This window comes from Pogoniulus pusillus, chromosome 24 (assembly GCF_015220805.1).
Source record: "Pogoniulus pusillus isolate bPogPus1 chromosome 24, bPogPus1.pri, whole genome shotgun sequence".
Lineage (NCBI taxonomy): Eukaryota > Metazoa > Chordata > Aves > Piciformes > Lybiidae > Pogoniulus > Pogoniulus pusillus.
In genome coordinates, this window is record NC_087287.1 from 3,959,373 (window position 1) to 3,977,841 (window position 18,469).

The window sequence follows — 18,469 nt, forward strand, 5'->3', positions numbered from 1 at the left end:
CAGGGCCCTCTCTGCCTGCCTGCTCTCAGCCACCCTGGCCCCAGCCTGCAGTGCTGCTTGGGGTTGTTGTGGCCAAAGTGCAGAACCCTGCACTAGATTTGCAGGTCTAGGCCGGAGGCAGGGGCTGGGCTCGTTGTGAGGAAGAAACGAAGCTCCAAGTAGTGTGACAGGCCGGGCCAGAGGCAAGGGGGCCGGGCCCGGCTGGAGAGGAAGCGGGGCCCGAGGGCTCGGCAGGGCTGAGCGGGGGGCAGGGGGTGCGGGCAGCGGGGCGGGGCCGGCAGAGAGCCCCCCGCCCCCCCCCCCGCCCGAGCTGCGCGCGCCGGTCACCGGGACAACGGCGGGCAGCCAATCGGCGCGCTCCGCACCGCCCCCCGCGCCGCGCGCTGCCAGGCACCAGCCAATGGGATGGAGCTGCGGGCAGCAGCCCGGCCCCCTGCGCTCGCGGGCAGCCCGTCCCGCCTGCCGCCCTCCCCCTCCCTTCAGCCTGGCTCCGCCGCAGCGGGCCCGGGGCCGGCCGGCAGCAGCCAATCCGGGCGGCGGGGAGCGGCGGGAGGCGAGCGGGCCCGCGTGCCGCGCCGCCGATAAAAGGCGGCGCCGGGGGGGCGTGAGGCTCAGTCGCTGCTGACGCGCACGGCGGACGCACGCACACGAGGGGAAGAGCGCGCCAGCTGTCGCCCCCGCCCGTCCCACGTCCCCGACACAGCCGCCCCCTGCTCGCCGCCGCCCCCTCCCCCTCGCTCGCCCGTGCCGCGCCATGAAGACTAAGTTCTGCAACGGCGAGTCCGACCCTTCCCCGCTTGGGCTCCTCCTGGGCTGCAGCTCTGCCACCGGGCAGCCGCCCTCGCCGCTAGTTCACGCCGACCCCGAGGGGAAGGACCCCGTCGCGGCGGGCAGAGGCGCCGCCACCCCGCCGCCGGCGCCTGAGGAGGAGCCGCCGCTCGATCCGCGGACGCGGCGCAAGGCGTATCTGTGGTGTAAGGAGTTTCTGCCCGGGGCCTGGCGAGGGCTGCGGGAAGAGCAGCTGCGCATCAACCCCATCAGGTCAGCGCCGAAGGGGGCGGCGGGGCGGGGGGGGAACTGGGGACGGGACACGACGGCGGTGGCTCCGTGAGGGACGGGGAGCCGTTTCCTGAGACAAGTGGTGCGGGCGGTCGGGACCCACCTCTGCTACTCTCCTATTTTTTTATTGCTGTCGTTTAAATGCCGCCGAAATCCGCTGCTCCGGGCGGAGCGGCGCCGCCGCCGGCCGCTGCGCACCCGCCCTCGCTCCGCGCACCGGCGGCCGGGGCGGGGAAGCCGGCTGGAGAGGCACCGCCTCGGCGACTGGGAGGTGGCAGCAGGCTCTCGGTTGGCTGCGGCAGGCTCTTCCACTTCCCCGCCTCGGCGGTGCGGGCTGTTGCGGCGGCGGAGCCGGGGGTGGGGCCCGCTCCGGGGCGGTGGCGGTGATGGAGCCGGTAGAAACCGCTGCACCCAGCTTACGGGGCTCCCTTCCGTGTCCTTTTGGCGTGACCCTGTGCGGTCTGAGGTCAGGAGTTAGCAGGTAAATGAGGCGGATCGACGATGTGAGTCACCCCGGAGCATATATAGTAACAAGTGCTTGTGAGTCAGCACCTTGAAAGCCGAAATATGTTCGCTGGGGATGTTGGAGAAGCCCTGCGGAATGTGTGTGAGCTCATTGGCCTCCTCTGCGCGATTCCCGAGTCCCCTCCTTTCTTCCTCCTCCAATTAATCCTATGGGCTAATTACAGTGGTGTTAGTTCAGGGTTTCGTTTTCACTTGCCTGCTCTTTAGGCTGATCGCTCTACCTGGTCATGAGTTTCAAATGATCCTATGATTGGGCTGGAGAAGCCCTCTGAGATCGTGGAGTCCAACCTGATACCACCATGGCCATTAAACTATGACCCAGAGTGCTATGGCCACCCTATCGCCAGCTTCTCCTGAGCCCTGAGTCTGCTTTCCTGCTGATTCTGTTTCTGTTGATGCACAGAGTAGCTGCAAATCCACCCCTAAAAGAGCAGGAAGTTGACAGAGCTCTGATCTATAAAAGTATAACCAAAGTTCATCAATATGTGGGAACAGCTTGGTTAAAACTGAGCAGCTCCCCAAAATCCACTGAAGGTAGCATCTTTATTGTTAGATCTCCTCACTCATCATCATAGGTTTAATCTACCCCTAAAAGAGCAGGAAGTTGACAAAGCTCTGATCTATAAAAGTATAACCAAAGCCCATCAATGTGTGAGAAAAGATTGGTTAAAACTGAGCAGCTCCCTAAAATCCACTGCAGGTAGCATCTTTATTTTTAGATCTCCTCACTTATCATCATAGCTTTAATCTACCCCTAAAAGAGCAGGAAGTTGACAGAGCTCTGAGAAAAGCTTTGTTAAAGCTGAGCAGCTCCCCAAAATCCACTGAAGGTAGCATCTTTATTGTTAGATCTCTTCACTTATCATCATAAGTTAATCTACCCCTAAAAGAGCAGGAAGTTGACAGAGCTCTGATCTATAAAAGTATAACCAAAGCTCATCAATGTGTGGGAACAGCTTGGTTAAAACTGAGCAGCTCCCTAAAATCCACTGCAAGTAGCATCTTTATTGTTAGATCTCCTCACTCATCATAGGTTTAATCTACCCCTAAAAGAGCAGGAAGTTGACAGAGCTCTGAGAAATGCTTTGTTAAAGCTGAGCAGCTCCCCAAAATCCACTGAAGGTAGCATCTTTATTGTTAGATCTCTTCACTTATCATCATAAGTTAATCTACCCCTAAAAGAGCAGCAAGTTGACAGAGCTCTGATCTATGAAAGTATAACCAAAGCCCATCAATGTGTGAGAAAAGCTTGGTTAAAGCTGAGCAGCTCCCCAAAATCCACTGCAGGTAGCATCTTTATTGTTAGATCTCCTCACTCATCATCATCATAGGTTTAATCTACCCCTAAAAGAGCAGGAAGTTGACAGAGCTCTGAGAAAAGCTTTGTTAAAGCTGAGCAGCTCCCCAAAATCCACTGAAGGTAGCATCTTTATTGTTAGATCTCTTCACTTATCATCATAAGTTAATCTACCCCTAAAAGAGCAGGAAGTTGACAGAGCTCTGATCTATAAACGTATAATCAAAGCTCATCAATGTGTGGGAACAGCTTGGTTAAAACTGAGCAGCTCCCCAAAATCCACTGCAGGTAGCATCTTTATTGTTAGATCTCCTCACTTATCATCATAGCTTTAATCTACCCCTAAAAGAGCAGGAAGTTGACAGAGCTCTGAGAAAAGCTTTGTTAAAGCTGAGCAGCTCCCCAAAATCCACTGAAGGTAGCATCTTTATTGTTAGATCTCTTCACTTATCATCATAAGTTAATCTACCCCTAAAAGAGCAGGAAGTTGACAGAGCTCTGATCTATGAAAGTATAACCAATGCCCATCAATGTGTGAGAAAAGATTGGTTAAAACTGAGCAGCTCCCTAAAATCCACTTAAGGTAGCATCTTTATTGTTAGATCTCTTCACTCATCATCATCATAGGTTTAATCTACCCCTAAAAGAGCAGGAAGTTGACAGAGCTCTGATCTATAAAAGTATAACCAAAGCTCATCAATGTGTGGGAACAGCTTGGTTAAAACTGAGCAGCTCCCCAAAATCCACTGAAGGTAGCATCTTTATTGTTAGATCTCCTCATTTATCATCATAGGTTTAATCTACCCCTAAAAGAGCAGGAAGTTGACAGAGCTCTGAGAAAAGCTTTGTTAAAGCTGAGCAGCTCCCCAAAATCCACTGCAGATAGCATCTTTATTGTTAGATCTCTTCACTCATCATCATCATAGGTTTAATCTACTCCTAAAAGAGCAGGAAGTTGACAGAGCTCTGAGAAAAGCTTTGTTAAAGCTGAGCAGCTCCCCAAAATCCACTGAAGGTAGCATCTTTATTGTTAGATCTCTTCACTCATCATCATCATAGGTTTAATCTACCCCTAAAAGAGCAGGAAGTTGACAGAGCTCTGATCTATAAAAGTATAACCAAAGCCCATCAATGTGTGAGAAAAGCTTGGTTAAAGCTGAGCAGCTCCCTAAAATCCACTGCAGGTAGCATCTTTATTGTTAGATCTCTTCACTCATCATCATCATAGGTTTAATCTACCCCTAAAAGAGCAGGAAGTTGACAGAGCTCTGAGAAAAGCTTTGTTAAAGCTGAGCAGCTCCCCAAAATCCACTGAAGGTAGCATCTTTATTGTTAGATCTCCTCACTCATCACCATCATAAGTTTATGTAGTCATTTTTAGCAGCCAGTTCCTAGAGAGTGAACCACTCTGATATAATCTATCTGTAATCTGACTTGCTTGATTCTGTTTTCATCCTCCTTAGGCTTTACTGCTGATTTGGGTTCTTATTTCCTAAAGCTCTTGGGTTTAGCACAGTTGTTCCTCCATTTCTCAGCGGCTCTCCCCTTCAGACACAGCTGCAGAGTGGTTTGATGGTTTCCAGATGGGCTCAAACTTAAGCATGTTGAAGCCTATGCTGGTGGCTAGATGTCTTTTTGTTTTGACAAAGGTCTTCTTACAACTCCTTCCTGTGGAGAAGGCAGCATCAGGTTGGTTTGAGGGTTCTGGTTGCCCAGAAGTCAAGCACTTTGTGTGCATGCTCCAGTGTGTCTGCCAGCATTGCAGTTTCATAGTCCCAGAGGGGTTTGGGTTGGAAGGGACCTTAAGACAATCCAGCTCCAACCCCCCTATCATGGGCAGGGCCACCTCCCACCAGCACAGGTTGCTCAAGGTACTCATAGAATGAGTTGGGTTGGAAGGGACCTTGAAGGTCACCCAGTCCCAGCCCCCTGCCATGGGAAGGGCCACCTCCCACCAGCACAGGTTGCTCAAGGTACTCATAGAATGAGTTGGGTTGGAAGGGACCTCAAAGGTCATCTAGGCTTTGCCCATGGCAGGGGCCTTGGAACTAGATCTTCCACCAGCACAGGCTTCATCTAGCCTGGAGGCATCCACAACCCCTCTGGGCAACCTGTGCCAGTCTCTCCCCACCCACACTCTCAACAATTTCTTCCTCTTCTCTATTCTCTCTCCCAGCTCAAAGCCCTTGTCCTTCATCCTGGTACTCCCAGCCCCTGTCCAAAGTCCCTTCCCAGCTCTCCTGTGGCCCCTTCAGGCACTGGAATGCAGCTCTAAGACAGCTCTCTCCCAGCCTGTCCCTACAGTGGAGGTGCAGCAGTCACCTTTGTGATGTCCTCTGGAACCTCTCCATCAGCCTGATTTTTGGCTGCATCCCTCCTCGTGAGAAGCTGTGAGGTGTTTGGTCTCCTAGAGGGAAAGGACCCAATCCTTGTTTGAGAGCAAAGAAATGGATTCACACCTGATCAGAAGTGAAGGTACCAGGACATCTGTCTGCTGTGGTCTGAGCACAGAGCTCTCTGCCATTGGAATGGGCTGCCCAGGGAGGTGGTGGAGTGGCTGTGGCTGGAGGTGTTGAAGCCAAGCCTGGCTGGGGCACTTAGTGCCATGGTCCAGCTGGTTGGGCAGGGCTGGGTGCTAGGTTGGGCTGGCTGAGCTTGGAGCTCTCTTCCAGCCTGCCTGATTCTATGAAGAGAGGTGACCCTTTCAGAAGGGTTTACCTTTAACCAGTGGCAGCAGGCTGCCTGGTGGCTTTGCAAGAGGTAGATTTGCCCTTTTGGCCCTTCAGCTCCTGAGCCTGCTGACCTTTGAAGAGAACAATGCCTCTTATCTGGCTCCCGTGTGGGTTTCCTTGATTAGAGGTAACTATTGAAGCTTGAAAGTGCATAAAACCATAGTGAAACTTCTGGTGAAGGAAGTTGAGCCTGAGTGAGACACTCCTGTTTGGCTGGAGGGGCAGCAGTAAGAGTCTCTGGGTGTTTGTGTGCTGTGTGCCTCTCTGCACGTGTTTAAAGGAGGAACAGAAGTGCTGCTGCAGACCAGTGCTTCATGTAAAGCAGCTTTCAGTATCTTTGGTTCTATTTAATTCCACCCCAGAGGCTCAGCAGTGGTGGGAAATGTTGCTAGCAGAGTTGCACTAAGGCAGAACTGTGGTTGGTGCAGCTAACCCTGTTCTGATTGCAGAACTCTCTGCCTCTGCTCTTCCTTTTGATGCTCTTTCCATCTGGCTGCGTTTTCTACCTGTTAGACTTCATGATTCAAAGTTCCCTCAGATCTCTTGTCTCTAAACATCCTTTCTTGGGTGCCTGCCAAGCCACCTGGTTCTCTTCTTTCCTTCCCTGAGCATGTGGTGCAGCTGCTTTCTCACCCTGTTTTCTTGAGATTTCTTCCCAGTCGATGGCTTTGGCTCTTTAGGCCAATACCTACAGGTTGTCAATCTGCTTTTTGCTATCCTTTGCCTTCAAAAACTCTTCTTTTAACTCCCTACTGTGCTGTAAAAGAGCGCAGAAAAAAATATTTGCTCAAGAGGAGTCACAGATGAGGGCTGAGGACTGCCTTTAACCACTGCATCTGCTGTGGATTCCTGCAGTCAAAGCTCGCTGCCAGGAAACGTTCACAGAATGGGTTGAGTTGGAAGGGACCTTTAAAGCTCACCCAGCTCCAACCCCTCCTGCCATGGGCAGGGACACCTCCCACCAGCAAAGGTTGCTTGAGGTCTCATCCAGCATGGTCTTGAACACTTCCAGGGAGGCTGTGGATCACAACCTCCTTGAGCAACCTGTGCCAGTGTCTCACCACTCACGCTGCCAACAATTTTTCCCTCTCCCCTTCCCCACCTCAAAGCCATTGCCCCTCAGCCTGGGACTCTCAGCCCTTCTCCCATCTCTCCTGGAGCCCCTTCAGCTACTGGAAGGTTGCTCTGAGGTCTGTCTGGAGCCTATAGAATGGTTGGAGTGGGTGACCTGAAAGGGCTTTGCCCATGGCAGGGGCCTTGGAACTAGATGATCTTCAATCTTCCACCAGCCCAGAGTGCTCAAGGCTTCATCCAGCCTGGCCTTGAACACCTCCAGGGAGGTGGTGCATCACAGAAACTGATCTATGATCACTGCTCAGCACCTCTGCTCTATGCCCCCTCATGCTCAACTCTGTCCACCACAAGAGCTCCTATGGCTATGGATTCATGGAATGCCTTAGGTTGGAAGGGAGCTCAGAGATCAGCCAGTTCCAACCCACTGCCATGGGCAGGGACACCTCCCACCAGCACAGCTTGCTCAAGGCCTCATCCAGCCTGGCCTTCAACACCTCCAGGGAGGTGGTGGAGCACAGAATCCCCCAATGTGATCTTTGATCACATTGGGGGATTCTGTGCTCCACCACCTCCCTGGGCAACCTGTGCCAGCATCTCCCCACCCTCACTGCCAACAATCTCTTCCTAATTTCCACTCTCACTCTTCCAGCTCAAAGCCATTTTCCCTTGTCCTGGCACTCCCAGTCCTTCTCCAAGGTCCCTCCCCAACCCAACTCTCCTGCAGCCCCTTCATGTGCTGAAAGGCAGCCCTAAGTTCTCCCTGAAGCCTTCTCTTCTCCAGGCTGAGCACTCAATACTGAGTGTGACCAAACCCTGCATTACATTGTGAAGGAAGATGTGCTGAGGCTTGCATTCTAGAGTTCAGTAGCAAAAAATGACTCTTAAAATGGGTGCTACCTCATCCCTTCACTGATGGCTGCTGTATGTGGGTTGTATCTGGTTTGGAAGGTCTTCAGGAGCAGACAGAAAAGGGATTTTTTTTTAAGTAGAGCTGATTTACATTCCTGTTTTGCAAGTAAAGCAGAGGTTTCAAGTACTGCTTCCTCTTACAGTTGAAGCAGGGGGAGGGAAAATGCACTGCAGAAGGGATGCTGGAAAGCTTCTTGATGAAGAGTATGTTTAGTTCCTTGTCTGGTGGAGGAGAAGCTCAGCAGGAGCCAGCAGTGTGCACTTGCAGCCCAGAGAGCAACCAGAGCCTGGGCTGCAGCAGCAGAAGTGTGGCCAGCAGGGCCAGGGAGGGGATTCTCCCCCTCTGCTGTGCTCTGCTGAGACCCCACCTGGAGTCCTGCATCCAGCTCTGGAGCCCCTGGGACAAGAGGGCTGTGGAGATGCTGGAGAGTGTCCAGAGCAGGGCCAGGAGGATGCTGAGAGGCTGCAGCAGCTCTGCTGTGAGCACAGCCTGAAAGAGTTGGGGCTGTGCAGGCTGGAGCAGAGGAGGCTCCCAGGTGACCTTCTTGTGGCCTTCCAGGATCTGAAGGGGGCTCCAAAAAAGCTGGGGAGGGACTTCTGAGGCTCTCAGGGAGTGCCAGGAGTGGGGGGAATGGAGCAAAGTTGGAGGTGAGGAGAGTGAGGCTGGAGGTGAGGAGGAAGTTGTTGAGCAGGAGAGTGGTGAGAGGCTGGAATGGGTTGCCCAGGGAGGTGGTTGAGGCCCCATGGCTGGAGGTGTTTGAGGCCAGGCTGGCTGAGGCTGTGTGCAGCCTGCTCTAGGGTAGGGTGTCCCTGGGCATGGCAGGGGGTTGGCACTGCCTGCTCCTTGTTCTCCCTTCCAGCCCTGACTGATTCTGCGATTCTCTAAGCCAAACCACTGGGTGGTTCTGCAGCACTGAGTGTGCCTGTGCAGGTGGCTGCTAACTCTGCTCTCTCCCGCAGAGGTGGCCTCAGCAATATGCTGTTCCAGTGCTCTCTGCCCGACAGCCTGGAGCCGGTGGCAGACGAGCCGCGGAAGGTGCTGCTGCGCTTGTACGGTGCCATCCTGCAGATGGTGAGTACCATGGGGCCTTTGGGAGCGGGAGGGCTTCATGCTTTGGAGATCTTCATCTCTGCTTGATCCTTTGGGAAGCGTTGCAACGGTGGGGGAGAGCTGAGAGTGACTGCAGCAGAGCTTGTTGCTGTCTAGGACTTAATGCTCCCTTTCACGCAGATGCTGCCCGGCGTGGCTCGGCTGGAGGCTCACTTGCTGTCTGAGCAGTAATGTTTTGGTGATGGTGTTAAGTTTGGACTGTGGTGTCTCACAAGAGTGCTTACAGTTTGCTTCTCTACAGCGTGTAGGACTTTGGCATAACTGGCAAGATTGCAAGAGACTAAACTGCTTTAATTTAATCTTGGGGGGGTGGGGGGTGTTTATTTTATCAACCTGAGAGATCAGAGTGGAAGGTTTTGTCAAACTGGTGCAGTGCTGAAGCCTTTTCTTAGCTCTCCTGGGTAATTGTGTGGCTGGCAAATGTGATCTGCAGCGTTAGGATCCAAAGGAAGCACAAACATCAATAGTGTGAGAGCCATCTTCACTCCTGAACGTGTGACATGCCTGCTAGCTGGCACAGAAGCTTCACCTCTCTCAGACTCTCCTAATGTTCCTTTATTTGCTTAGTCAAATGTAAACAGCACTGAAATCTGTCAAACCTTAAGAGAAAGTGGTTGGCAAGTTTGCTTCCAGTTGTGAGCATTCAAACCAATGCCTGGTTGAGATGATCTGTGAAGCTGGCAGGCTGCTCCCATAGCACAGCAGATCTTCTCCTCCCCCACCACTGCCAGACACTTGATGATATTGGAAATAAATAATCACTGTTTAACCTTAAGAGAAGTGGCAGCTCACTAAAATTACCTTTTGGGTGTGCTGGCAGTTGGTTCTGTTTGATTTAGAGATCCTGCTTTCATTAGCCATTAATTGGATGTTTTCCAGTCCTCTGCCACTTGGCCTGGAGTTAACTGATCCAGGAGCTTGACTCCTCCTGAAATTTCAGCCCTGCTCCTGCTGCCTTGACCAAGCTTGCTGTTAAAAATCCCATTGGATGCTGTTGCTTTGCTGCCTTTCAAGCCTCCTAGGATTGAACTATGTGAGATATTTGCTTTCCTGTGGCAGCAAACACTGCCAGAGATGTGTAAAAGTGGTCTGAAATGGCATGAAGTGCTTGGCTGTGCAGCTGAGAAAGTTCAAGGGGTGAGAAGATGTAGAAGCTCAGTAAGTAAAGCTTCAAGAGCCTTTCCTTTTAAGAGAAGCCCAAAGCCAAGTGGGGAAAAAAGGTGGTGAGAGATTTTGGTTTTCAAACTCTCCTACCATGGGTGCTACTGAATGAGCAGCTTGAATGGAACCTAGGCTTAGTAACAGGCAAATGGCTTGAGCCAGGAGCATGGGCTGCAAAACTGCTCTAGTGCTGGAACTTAGAGAACCAAGCAGGTTGGAAGAGAGCTCCAAGCTCAGCCAGCCCAACCTAGCACCCAGCCCTGCCCAACCAACCAGACCATGGCACTAAGTGCCCCAGCCAGGCTTGGCTTCAACACCTTCAGGCACAGCCACTCCACCACCTCCCTGGGCAGCCCATTCCAATGCCAATCACTCTCTCTGCCAGGAACTTCCTAACAACATCCAGCCTAGACCTGCCCTGGCACAGCTTCAGGCTGTGTCCCCTTCTTCTGCTGCTGGCTGCCTGGCAGCAGAGCCCAACCCCACCTGGCTACAGCCTCCCTGCAGGCAGCTGCAGGCAGCAATGAGCTCTGCCCTGAGCCTCCTCTGCTGCAGGCTGCACCCCCCCAGCTCCCTCAGCCTCTCCTCACAGGGCTGTGCTCCAGGCCCCTCCCCAGCCTTGCTGCCCTTCTCTCAACACCTTCCAGCACCTCAACATCTCTCTTCAATTCAGCAGCCCAGAATTGGGCACAGTACTCTAGGGGTGGCCTGAGCAGTGCTGAGCACAGGGGCACAAGAACCTCCCTTGTCCTGCTGCCCACACTGCTCCTGAGCCAGCCCAGGATGCCATTGGCTCTGCTGCCCACCTGGGCACACCAACCCCACCTGGCTACTGCCAACTTCTGTGGCCCAAGGCCTGTTTCCTACCTTGCAAAGAAAAAGCAGACTCCTTCCTCTTCCCTTAAGGTTTGGCTGGTTTTTAACTTGCCTTTTCCCTGCCCTTACCCGTTGAAGAAAGCAACATTGAAAATTTTTGGGCTCTAAACAAAAAAAAACCAAGGAAAAGTTAAAAAGAAAGTAAAAATCAGCACTAATTTGGTTTGCAAATTTGAAAGCCTGTTGTTAACTTTCTAACCTTTCTGCTCTGGGTGTTGAAGGATCTTTTGAGATGTCTAACTTGCTTTATTTCCCTAGTGGCAATGACTGCTCTTGTTGGTGCAGTTGACTAAAGGTTAAGTAAGCAGAGAAAAAGCCCCAAGGTAAAGCTTTCAGATTGCATTGAGGTTCACAGATTGATCTCTTTATTTCGTTGTCTGTTGACAAACATTTGTCTCTTCCAACCCTCTCCTCTCCCACCACCCCTCCACCTTTTGAAATGCCAGTTAAAAAGATAAGCAAACTCTTTTCTTGGGGCATTTAAAAGCATCCTTCCTTTAGGATTGTTAACCAAGGAGCAGAACCTGAATGACAGAGCCTGGTAAGGAGGAGTCATTTGGGCATCTCTGAGTGATGATGCTGAAGGTTAAAACCCTGTTTAGAAATTGAGGGATGTTGCTGGAGTCAGTTGAGTTTTGAGACTTAGAGGCTGGCACCACAGTTTTTAGTGCTCATACACCTTAGGGGCTGGCACCACAGTGTAGTGCTCAGCATCCTTAGGGGCTGGCACCACAGTGTAGTGCTCAGCATCCTTAGGGGCTGGCACCACAGTGTAGTGCTCAGCATCCCTAGGGGCTGGCACCACAGTTTAGTGCTCAGCATCCCTAGGGGCTGGCACCACAGTTTAGTGCTCAGCATCCCTAGGGGCTGGCACCACAGTTTAGTGCTCAACAACCCTAGGGGCTGGCACCACAGTTTAGTGCTCAACAACCCTAGGGGCTGGCACCACAGTTTAGTGCTCAACAACCCTAGGGGCTGGCACCACAGTTTAGTGCTCAACAACCCTAGGGGCTGGCACCACAGTTTAGTGCTCAACCCCCTCCGAGGCCATGAGTGGCTACACTTGGAGGCTCTGTAGCATGTTTGAACTCATGGCTACTTTATCCCCTATTGAAGCCCAAACCAGCTGCTCTTAACTCCTCTCCTAGAAATGCTGCAGCCTGCACCCAACTGTCTTGCAGAAGACAGGCTGGAAGTTAAAATTGCCTCTAGAATTACAAACTTAGCTTACCTGATCCTGAATGTGAGAGATCCCATGGTTCTGGCAGCAGGATTCTTGGAGCCACCTTTGAAAGGAACTTTGTTTTGCAGCTTGAAAATGGCCCCAGTTTGCTTATTGAGCCTCTTGGAAGACACAAATGTCAGTACATGAAACTCATCCAACAGAACCCATGCCAGTTGGCTGAAGCTGCCACACAGGGGAGGCTTTGTGCCTCCTTCTGTCATAGCTGATACCTTTAAGCCAATCTTTTTGTGTGCATGACTGTTTTGGGGAGGGAGGGTTTTGGGGGGAGATGAACTGAGCTCGGCCATGGTTAGGGGATGTTTAATGATCAAGGACTTCTCTGGAGTGTATCCTTGAGCAGAACTTTTGGGTTTTGTTGTCTTTGAAAGCTAAATATTTGTGCTTGTGACAGGTTTCAAGTACTAACCACATTAAAACTCCAATGTTTGAGGCACAATGCAGTTATGTTCTAGGAGGGGAGGGAAGGGGAAACGTCTTTACTCTGCTTCACTTATTCTTGCTCCAGCTGAGTTGCTAAATTTAAAGGGAAGCACTAAAAGTGAAACCTCCTCATGATAGAAATGTCTTTTAACTGCTGGCTGGCTGTGTTAGCAACCAACAAAAGGTTCTCCACCAGGATTTGGACTTGATCTGCAGATCCACTTGCAATTTGGAGCAACCTCAAGGCAAGGTAGCAGCAACAAAAGCTCCAATCGAGGTGAAACTTCTTGGGGGGGGGAAATTCACCAATCAAAAAGTAACTTGGAGGGGATTGATTCCCATCCTTTTATACAGATTCCCATCCTTTTCTACATGGCAAAAGAACCTTGAAGCCTTCATTTCCCTGGAGGGGCTCTGTTAACTTCGCAGCAGCCAAACCAATCCCTCGACTAACAAACGAGGCGAACTTAAACCAGGGCACCTAAGGTTCTTCTCTGGTCTTTTGAATTTCTACGTGAGCAGACACAAAATGCTTGGCACAGTTGTGTGGTTAAAACCCCCCCTCATCCATACCTGCCTTGTTGCCTTTTCCCTTGTATCCCTTTCTCTTGTTCTGAGTTGATAACTCAAACGCAGACCTCAAACGTCCTCTCTGTGGTTGTCGGTGTCCACGTCTTGTTCGTAGCATGGAGTAACTCCAAACCAAACTCCCTGGCACTGGCAAAAGAAGGCTTGGAAGCAAGCAAAGCAGCTGTTTGGGGATGTGTTTGTGTTGGGTGGAGTTAAGGGTGTGCTGGGTAATGTACCACTTTAGTTGTATATGCATGTGTTCTCTGCTGCAGGCTTGCCCATGCGATCGTGCCTAGAGCACTCTGGTTTCCAGGTGACAGACACGATTCACGGTATAGTATGAGATCTCTGAAGTTGGAGCATTCTCTACAGCTTTTCATTTTGTTTTGTTTTTAATTTAGTACTGGATTTCATTGTTTGTTTGTTTGTTTTTGTTGTTGTTGTTGTTTTTGACACCAAACGAAGCTTAAAGTAGCACCAGCATCTGAATGGTTACAGCCGCAACCGAGTGGCGAAGTGCTGCCCGCACCCACCCTGTCCTTTTCCTCTGCTCCCTCAGGAGGGAATGGGAACTTGGAATGGAGAGGATTGGAGATGTCTCTCTGGCTTTTGGAGGGCTTCAGCTGGGAGTTAGCCTTTGCATACTAGATTCTAGGACTTCAAATTGCTACCAGCTCCTTAAGGTCTGGCACTGATCAACGGCAGAAGTAGTGATTGCGAGGGTCTGTTGCCCTGGAATGAGAAGGGTCCAAGCCTCTGTGCTCCCCCTGCCCTGGAGTGCAAAGGGTCCAAGCCTCTGTGCTCCCCCTGCCCTGGAGTGCAAAGGGTCCAAGCCTCTGTGCTCCCCCTGCCCTGGAGTGCAAACTGTCTTCCAGCAGCTTCTAGCATGAAGAAGTTTCCCCTGCATAGGTTGATTGGATATTAGTGAAGATTTTTGCTCCAGGAGTTGGAAGAGGCTGCCCAGGGAGGTGGTGGAGTCATTGTCCCTGGAGGTGCTCAAGAAACTTGGGCACATGGCACTTGAGGACATGGTAGTTAAGGTTGTAGTTGGACTTGACCTTAAAGGTCTTTTCCAACCTTAGTGAATTCTGCCTGCCAGGATCTGAAGGGGGCTACAAAAAAGCTGGGGAGGGACTTTTTAGGCTGTCAGGGAGTGACAGGACTGGGGGGAATGGAGCAAAGCTGGAGGTGGGGAGTCAGGCTGGAGGTGAGGAGGAAGTTCTGCACCATGAGAGTGGTGAGAGGCTGGAATGGGTTGCCCAGGGAGGTGGTTGAGGCCCCATGGCTGGAGGTGTTTGAGGCCAGGCTGGCTGAGGCTGTGTGCAGCCTGCTCTAGGGTAGGGTGTCCCTGGGCATGGCAGGGAGTTGGAACTGCCTGATCCTTGTGCTCCCTTCCAGCCCTGCCTGATTCTATGATTTGGGGTTTTTGGTAGCTCATTCTCCAGCTGCAAGAGAAGGAAGCTTGGAGCATTAGGGAGAAAATGAGCAGCTCAGTGTGTGCCAGACTGCCAGATGGATAAGCACTCTCTGGTCCTCTGTGATTGCAGATCAGCTCATCTGCAGTGTCTCCCACTCTAGGACTTCCATCTTGAACCTGAGGCTTCTTAAGCTGTTGGTGTGGTCACAAAGTGGACTCTGTAACAGCTTCTCTGGGCTCTGTGCCTGTATTTGCCCTCCCTTACTCAAACTCCAGTGAGCTTTCTCAGTCTATTTTGAGATCAAACCTCCCCACCTTAAAAGAAGCATTGGAAAGCCTTTAGAGCCCTCTAAAGCTGTGGAACAAATCCCTGTCTAGCTCCTGTTTCCATAGAGAGGGTGATTAAAAGCCTCTCTCAGCTATTCAGTCCTTCTCTTCCTTGGGTAATTGATCTGCTCAGTGCTGCTAGAGTAAATAGCTCCTGGAGCTGGAGAGAGGAGTGAAAGACTGGATCCTAGAATGGCTCAGGTTAGAAGGGACCTCAGAGACCATCTACTCCACCCCCCCTGTCATGGGCAGGGACCCTTCTCACCTAGACTTTGGTTGCCCAAGGCATTGAGTAGCCACGAGTTAAACAGCAGGTAAATCCCTCATGGTTTGGGTTGCTTCACGTGGAGCCCCTGTCCCCAGAGCTGGCTTTGTAGCAATGGGATGGTCCTCAGCTGCCACTTGGAGACAGAAGATTGCTTCCTGCTTGCTTCCTTCTCCCTGGAGGCTTGGCCAATCCCAGGCTGCTCCTGAGGCCACTTGTGCAGACTGATCCTCTCCAAGCTCCCATTCATCCTTGCAAGTGATTCCCAAAGCCCTTCCTGTTCCTTCCCTTCTGGGCACTGATGCCATGTGCTGAGGGAGCAGACAAGAGGAAGGGCTGCTGCAGGAGTCTGCCGTTGTAGTGGCTCTGCAGCACACATCTGATGGCACAGTAGGTGCCAGTAGGTTGCCTCCAATGCCAGTCTGAGGTGAACTCTCAGAACTGGCTGGCTGGCAAGCAGATGCCAGTTGAGGTGGTAAGGGAAGAGCCTAATCTGCTTCCCTTCTGCTGAGCTGAACCATTCTGAGAGCACCATTAATCAGGAGAGCCTCCTGGATGGTGAGTAACCTCCTGACTGTGTTCCAGACAAATGTGGAAGATGCCAGAGGGTGGTGTTGATGCAGGACCTGCTGATGCTGCAGCAGAGGAGCCCTCTGCAAATGACTTTAATGCTGCTGAGTGCATTTAGCTTTTAGTGCTCGTTCTTTGACTGCAGTTTCTACTCCTCTGGAGGGAATTAACCGAGAGTAAAGTGTTGGGTTTGGTTTTTCTTCCCCACATTGTCTCGTTTTTTAAACTCCTTACTCTAATTGCTTGCTTGGAGAGACCATGGATGGATGTTAACCACACTTCTTCTATAGCTCCTGAGGTGCTGTAGCTGCAGAGTTGGTGGGCAGGCGTTAGCTTGTGGTCCGGTGACTTAAAAGGCAGCTGGTGGTGCTTAACTGTATCGCATTCAGTTGACATTTCCACCCTTGTTTGGGACACTTTAGAGCTTTGGAACAACGAGGTGCAAAACAGGGGTCGTGTGTTCTGCTTCAGACCTGGGGGGGGAGGTGCAGGGGTTGCCTTTATGGGCAGCTGAGGCTGCTGCAAATGCTCAGCGGTGGAACTGCAGCCTAAGAGAACAGCCACAAACTGTCTCTGATTGGAAGCAAAAGATTTGCTCTCTCTCTTCTCCTTCCCTTCAAGCCCTTTAAAGGACAAAGGGGTTCATGACATCTTTTGAATTGGAAATGTGCAGCTCTCTTAAAAGCATGTGCCACTGAGGGGGGGGAGGAGAGGGTCACTGCTTGAGGTTTGATGCTCTCAAAACAGCTCTTTGGATGGCTGCTGGTAAGCCTAAAGCCTTGCATTGTGCATGGCAGTGCTTAAAGTTTTGCTGCTGTGCCACAGGGTTCACCTCTTGAGCTTCCAGTGAAGGCTGTGAGAGCCTGGAACAGATGCTCCAGAGAGGTTGTGGATCACAGAACATGATCTTTGGTCACATTCTGTGATCCACAACCTCCCTGGAGGATCTTCCAAGGCTCTTGAGCTTCCAGTGAAGGCAGTGAAAGCCTGGAACAGATTGATCAAAGATCACATTCTGTGATCCACAACCTCCCTGGAGGATCTTCAAAGCCTTTTGAGCTTCCAGTGAAGGCAGTGAGACCCTGGGACAGATTACCCAGGGGGGATCTTCCCTGGAGGATCTTCAAAGCCTCTTGAGCTTCCAGTGAAGGCAGTAAGACCCTGGAACAGATTACCCAGGGGGGATCTTCCCTAGAGGATCTCCAGAGCCTCTTGATCTTTCAGTGAAGGCAATGACACCCTGGAACAGATGCTCCAGAGGGGTTGTGGATCACAGAGTGTGATCTTTGGTCACATTCTGTGATCCACAACCTCCCTGGAGGATCTTCCAAGCCTCTTGAGCTTCCAGTGAAGGCAATGAGAGCCTGGAACAGATCCACAACCTCCCTGGAGGATCTTCAAAGCCAGGCTGTATGAGGCCTTGAGCAACCTATGCTGGTAGGGGAGGTGTCCTTGCCCATGGCAAGGGGTTGGAACTGGATGACCTTTAAGGTCTCTTCCAACCCAACCCATTTGAGGCTTTACTTGAAGCAAAGCCTTGGGTTTGCTTTGCCCATAGAGCCCAGGCAGTGTTGGAAACAACAACAGAAAGGGGAGGGGGGTGGGGGGGAAGGCAAATGCTTTGCAACCTTGCAAGCAAACCTCTTGTCATGGTCCTTGCAAGGCTTTTATGTGGTCCCTCTAATGCATCTCTTAAGTGCTTTAGCTGCAAGAGCAATGTCATCCCAGCTGTCACTCCAGCTTCTCTTAACTAACCCAAATGCTTCCACCCCCTACCTCTTCCCTAAGCTTGTGGTAGGTTGAAATCTTGCTTTGAAACCCTGGGGGGAAACAAAAACCTCAGCTGGCAATGAGCTGTGTGCAGGAGTGGTTTGTTGTCAGTGGCACATCCTTTGGGAGAGCCTTTTTGGACCTGTTTGGAGTAGTGTGGTGGCCAAAGGCCAGGTGGATGTTAGTGCTGTAGCTGTCACAGGTGAAAGAGAGTGTTGAGACCTCTAGATAATTGTAGCTGGCACTTCTGCTCCCTTTGTTTCTGGTGGCTGCAGGTTAACAGTGTGAAATTTCATCTTCTCATTGTGTTTGCTTCTTCTCATTCATAGAGGTCCTGTAATAAAGGAGAGTCTGTACAGTCTCAGAAGGAAAATGACTTGCAAGTGAGTAAATCAGATTTGCTTGTTTCACAGCATGGCAGAGAAATGTGTGGTTGGGGTTGCCTGCCCTAAACCAGGAGCTACTCAGCTGGGGGTCTGCCTGGGGCTAGAATCCATAGGAAGCACTGAAGGGCTCTGCTTGCTCACAGAAGGAACTTGGAGTGGCTGAAGATGGTTTGGATATAACATGAACAGGAGAGACTAAAAGGCAGACCCCATATGAATAGTAGCTCCCCAGTTCTACCCTGTTCAGTGTCTTCATCAGTGTTAGAGACTGAGGCACCCACAGGCAGCCTGCAGGTGGCACCCAGCTGAGTGCTGTGCTTGGCAAGAGTGAAGGACAGGATGGAGCCATCCAGAGGGACCTGGAGAGGCTGCAGAGGTGGCTGAGGAGAAGCTCAGGAGGCTCAAGAAGGCAAAGTGCAAGGTCCTGCACCTAGGGCAGGGCAAGGCTGGGTATCAGTGCAGGCTGGGGGTGAGGAGGTGGAGAGCAGCCCTGCAGAGAAGGCCTTGGGGGTGCTGGTGGGGGAGGAGCTGGGCAGGATGGGAAGAGCTGGAGAGAGGGGATCCTGCCCCTCTGCTCTGGGGACACCTCACCTGCAGGACTGGGCCCTACACAAGAGAGACCTGGAGCTAATGGAGAGGGTCCAGAGGAGGCCACAAAGATGCTCAGAGGCTGCAGAAGCTCTGCTGTGGGGCCAGGCTGGCAGAGTTGGGGCTGTTGAGGCTGCAGAAGAGAAGGCTGCAGGCAGAGCTCAGA

General features: G+C 51.7%; 1 protein-coding gene across 2 annotated transcripts in view; it reads left to right on the forward strand.

Moving 5' to 3' along the window:
* Window positions 1-519: 519 nt before the first annotated feature.
* CHKA (choline kinase alpha) overlaps window positions 520-18,469 on the forward strand; it is a 33,718-nt gene continuing 15,768 nt past the window's right edge. Inside the window, exons 1-3 of one of the 2 annotated variants that reach the window (XM_064163103.1) lie at window positions 520-1,041; window positions 8,557-8,668; window positions 17,659-17,712. In XM_064163103.1, the coding sequence (XP_064019173.1) occupies window positions 755-1,041; window positions 8,557-8,668; window positions 17,659-17,712 (453 nt within the window). In that variant the 5' untranslated portion in view covers window positions 520-754. The remainder of the gene's footprint in view (window positions 1,042-8,556; window positions 8,669-17,658; window positions 17,713-18,469) is intronic. The other variant, XM_064163104.1, reaches the window with a different exon arrangement.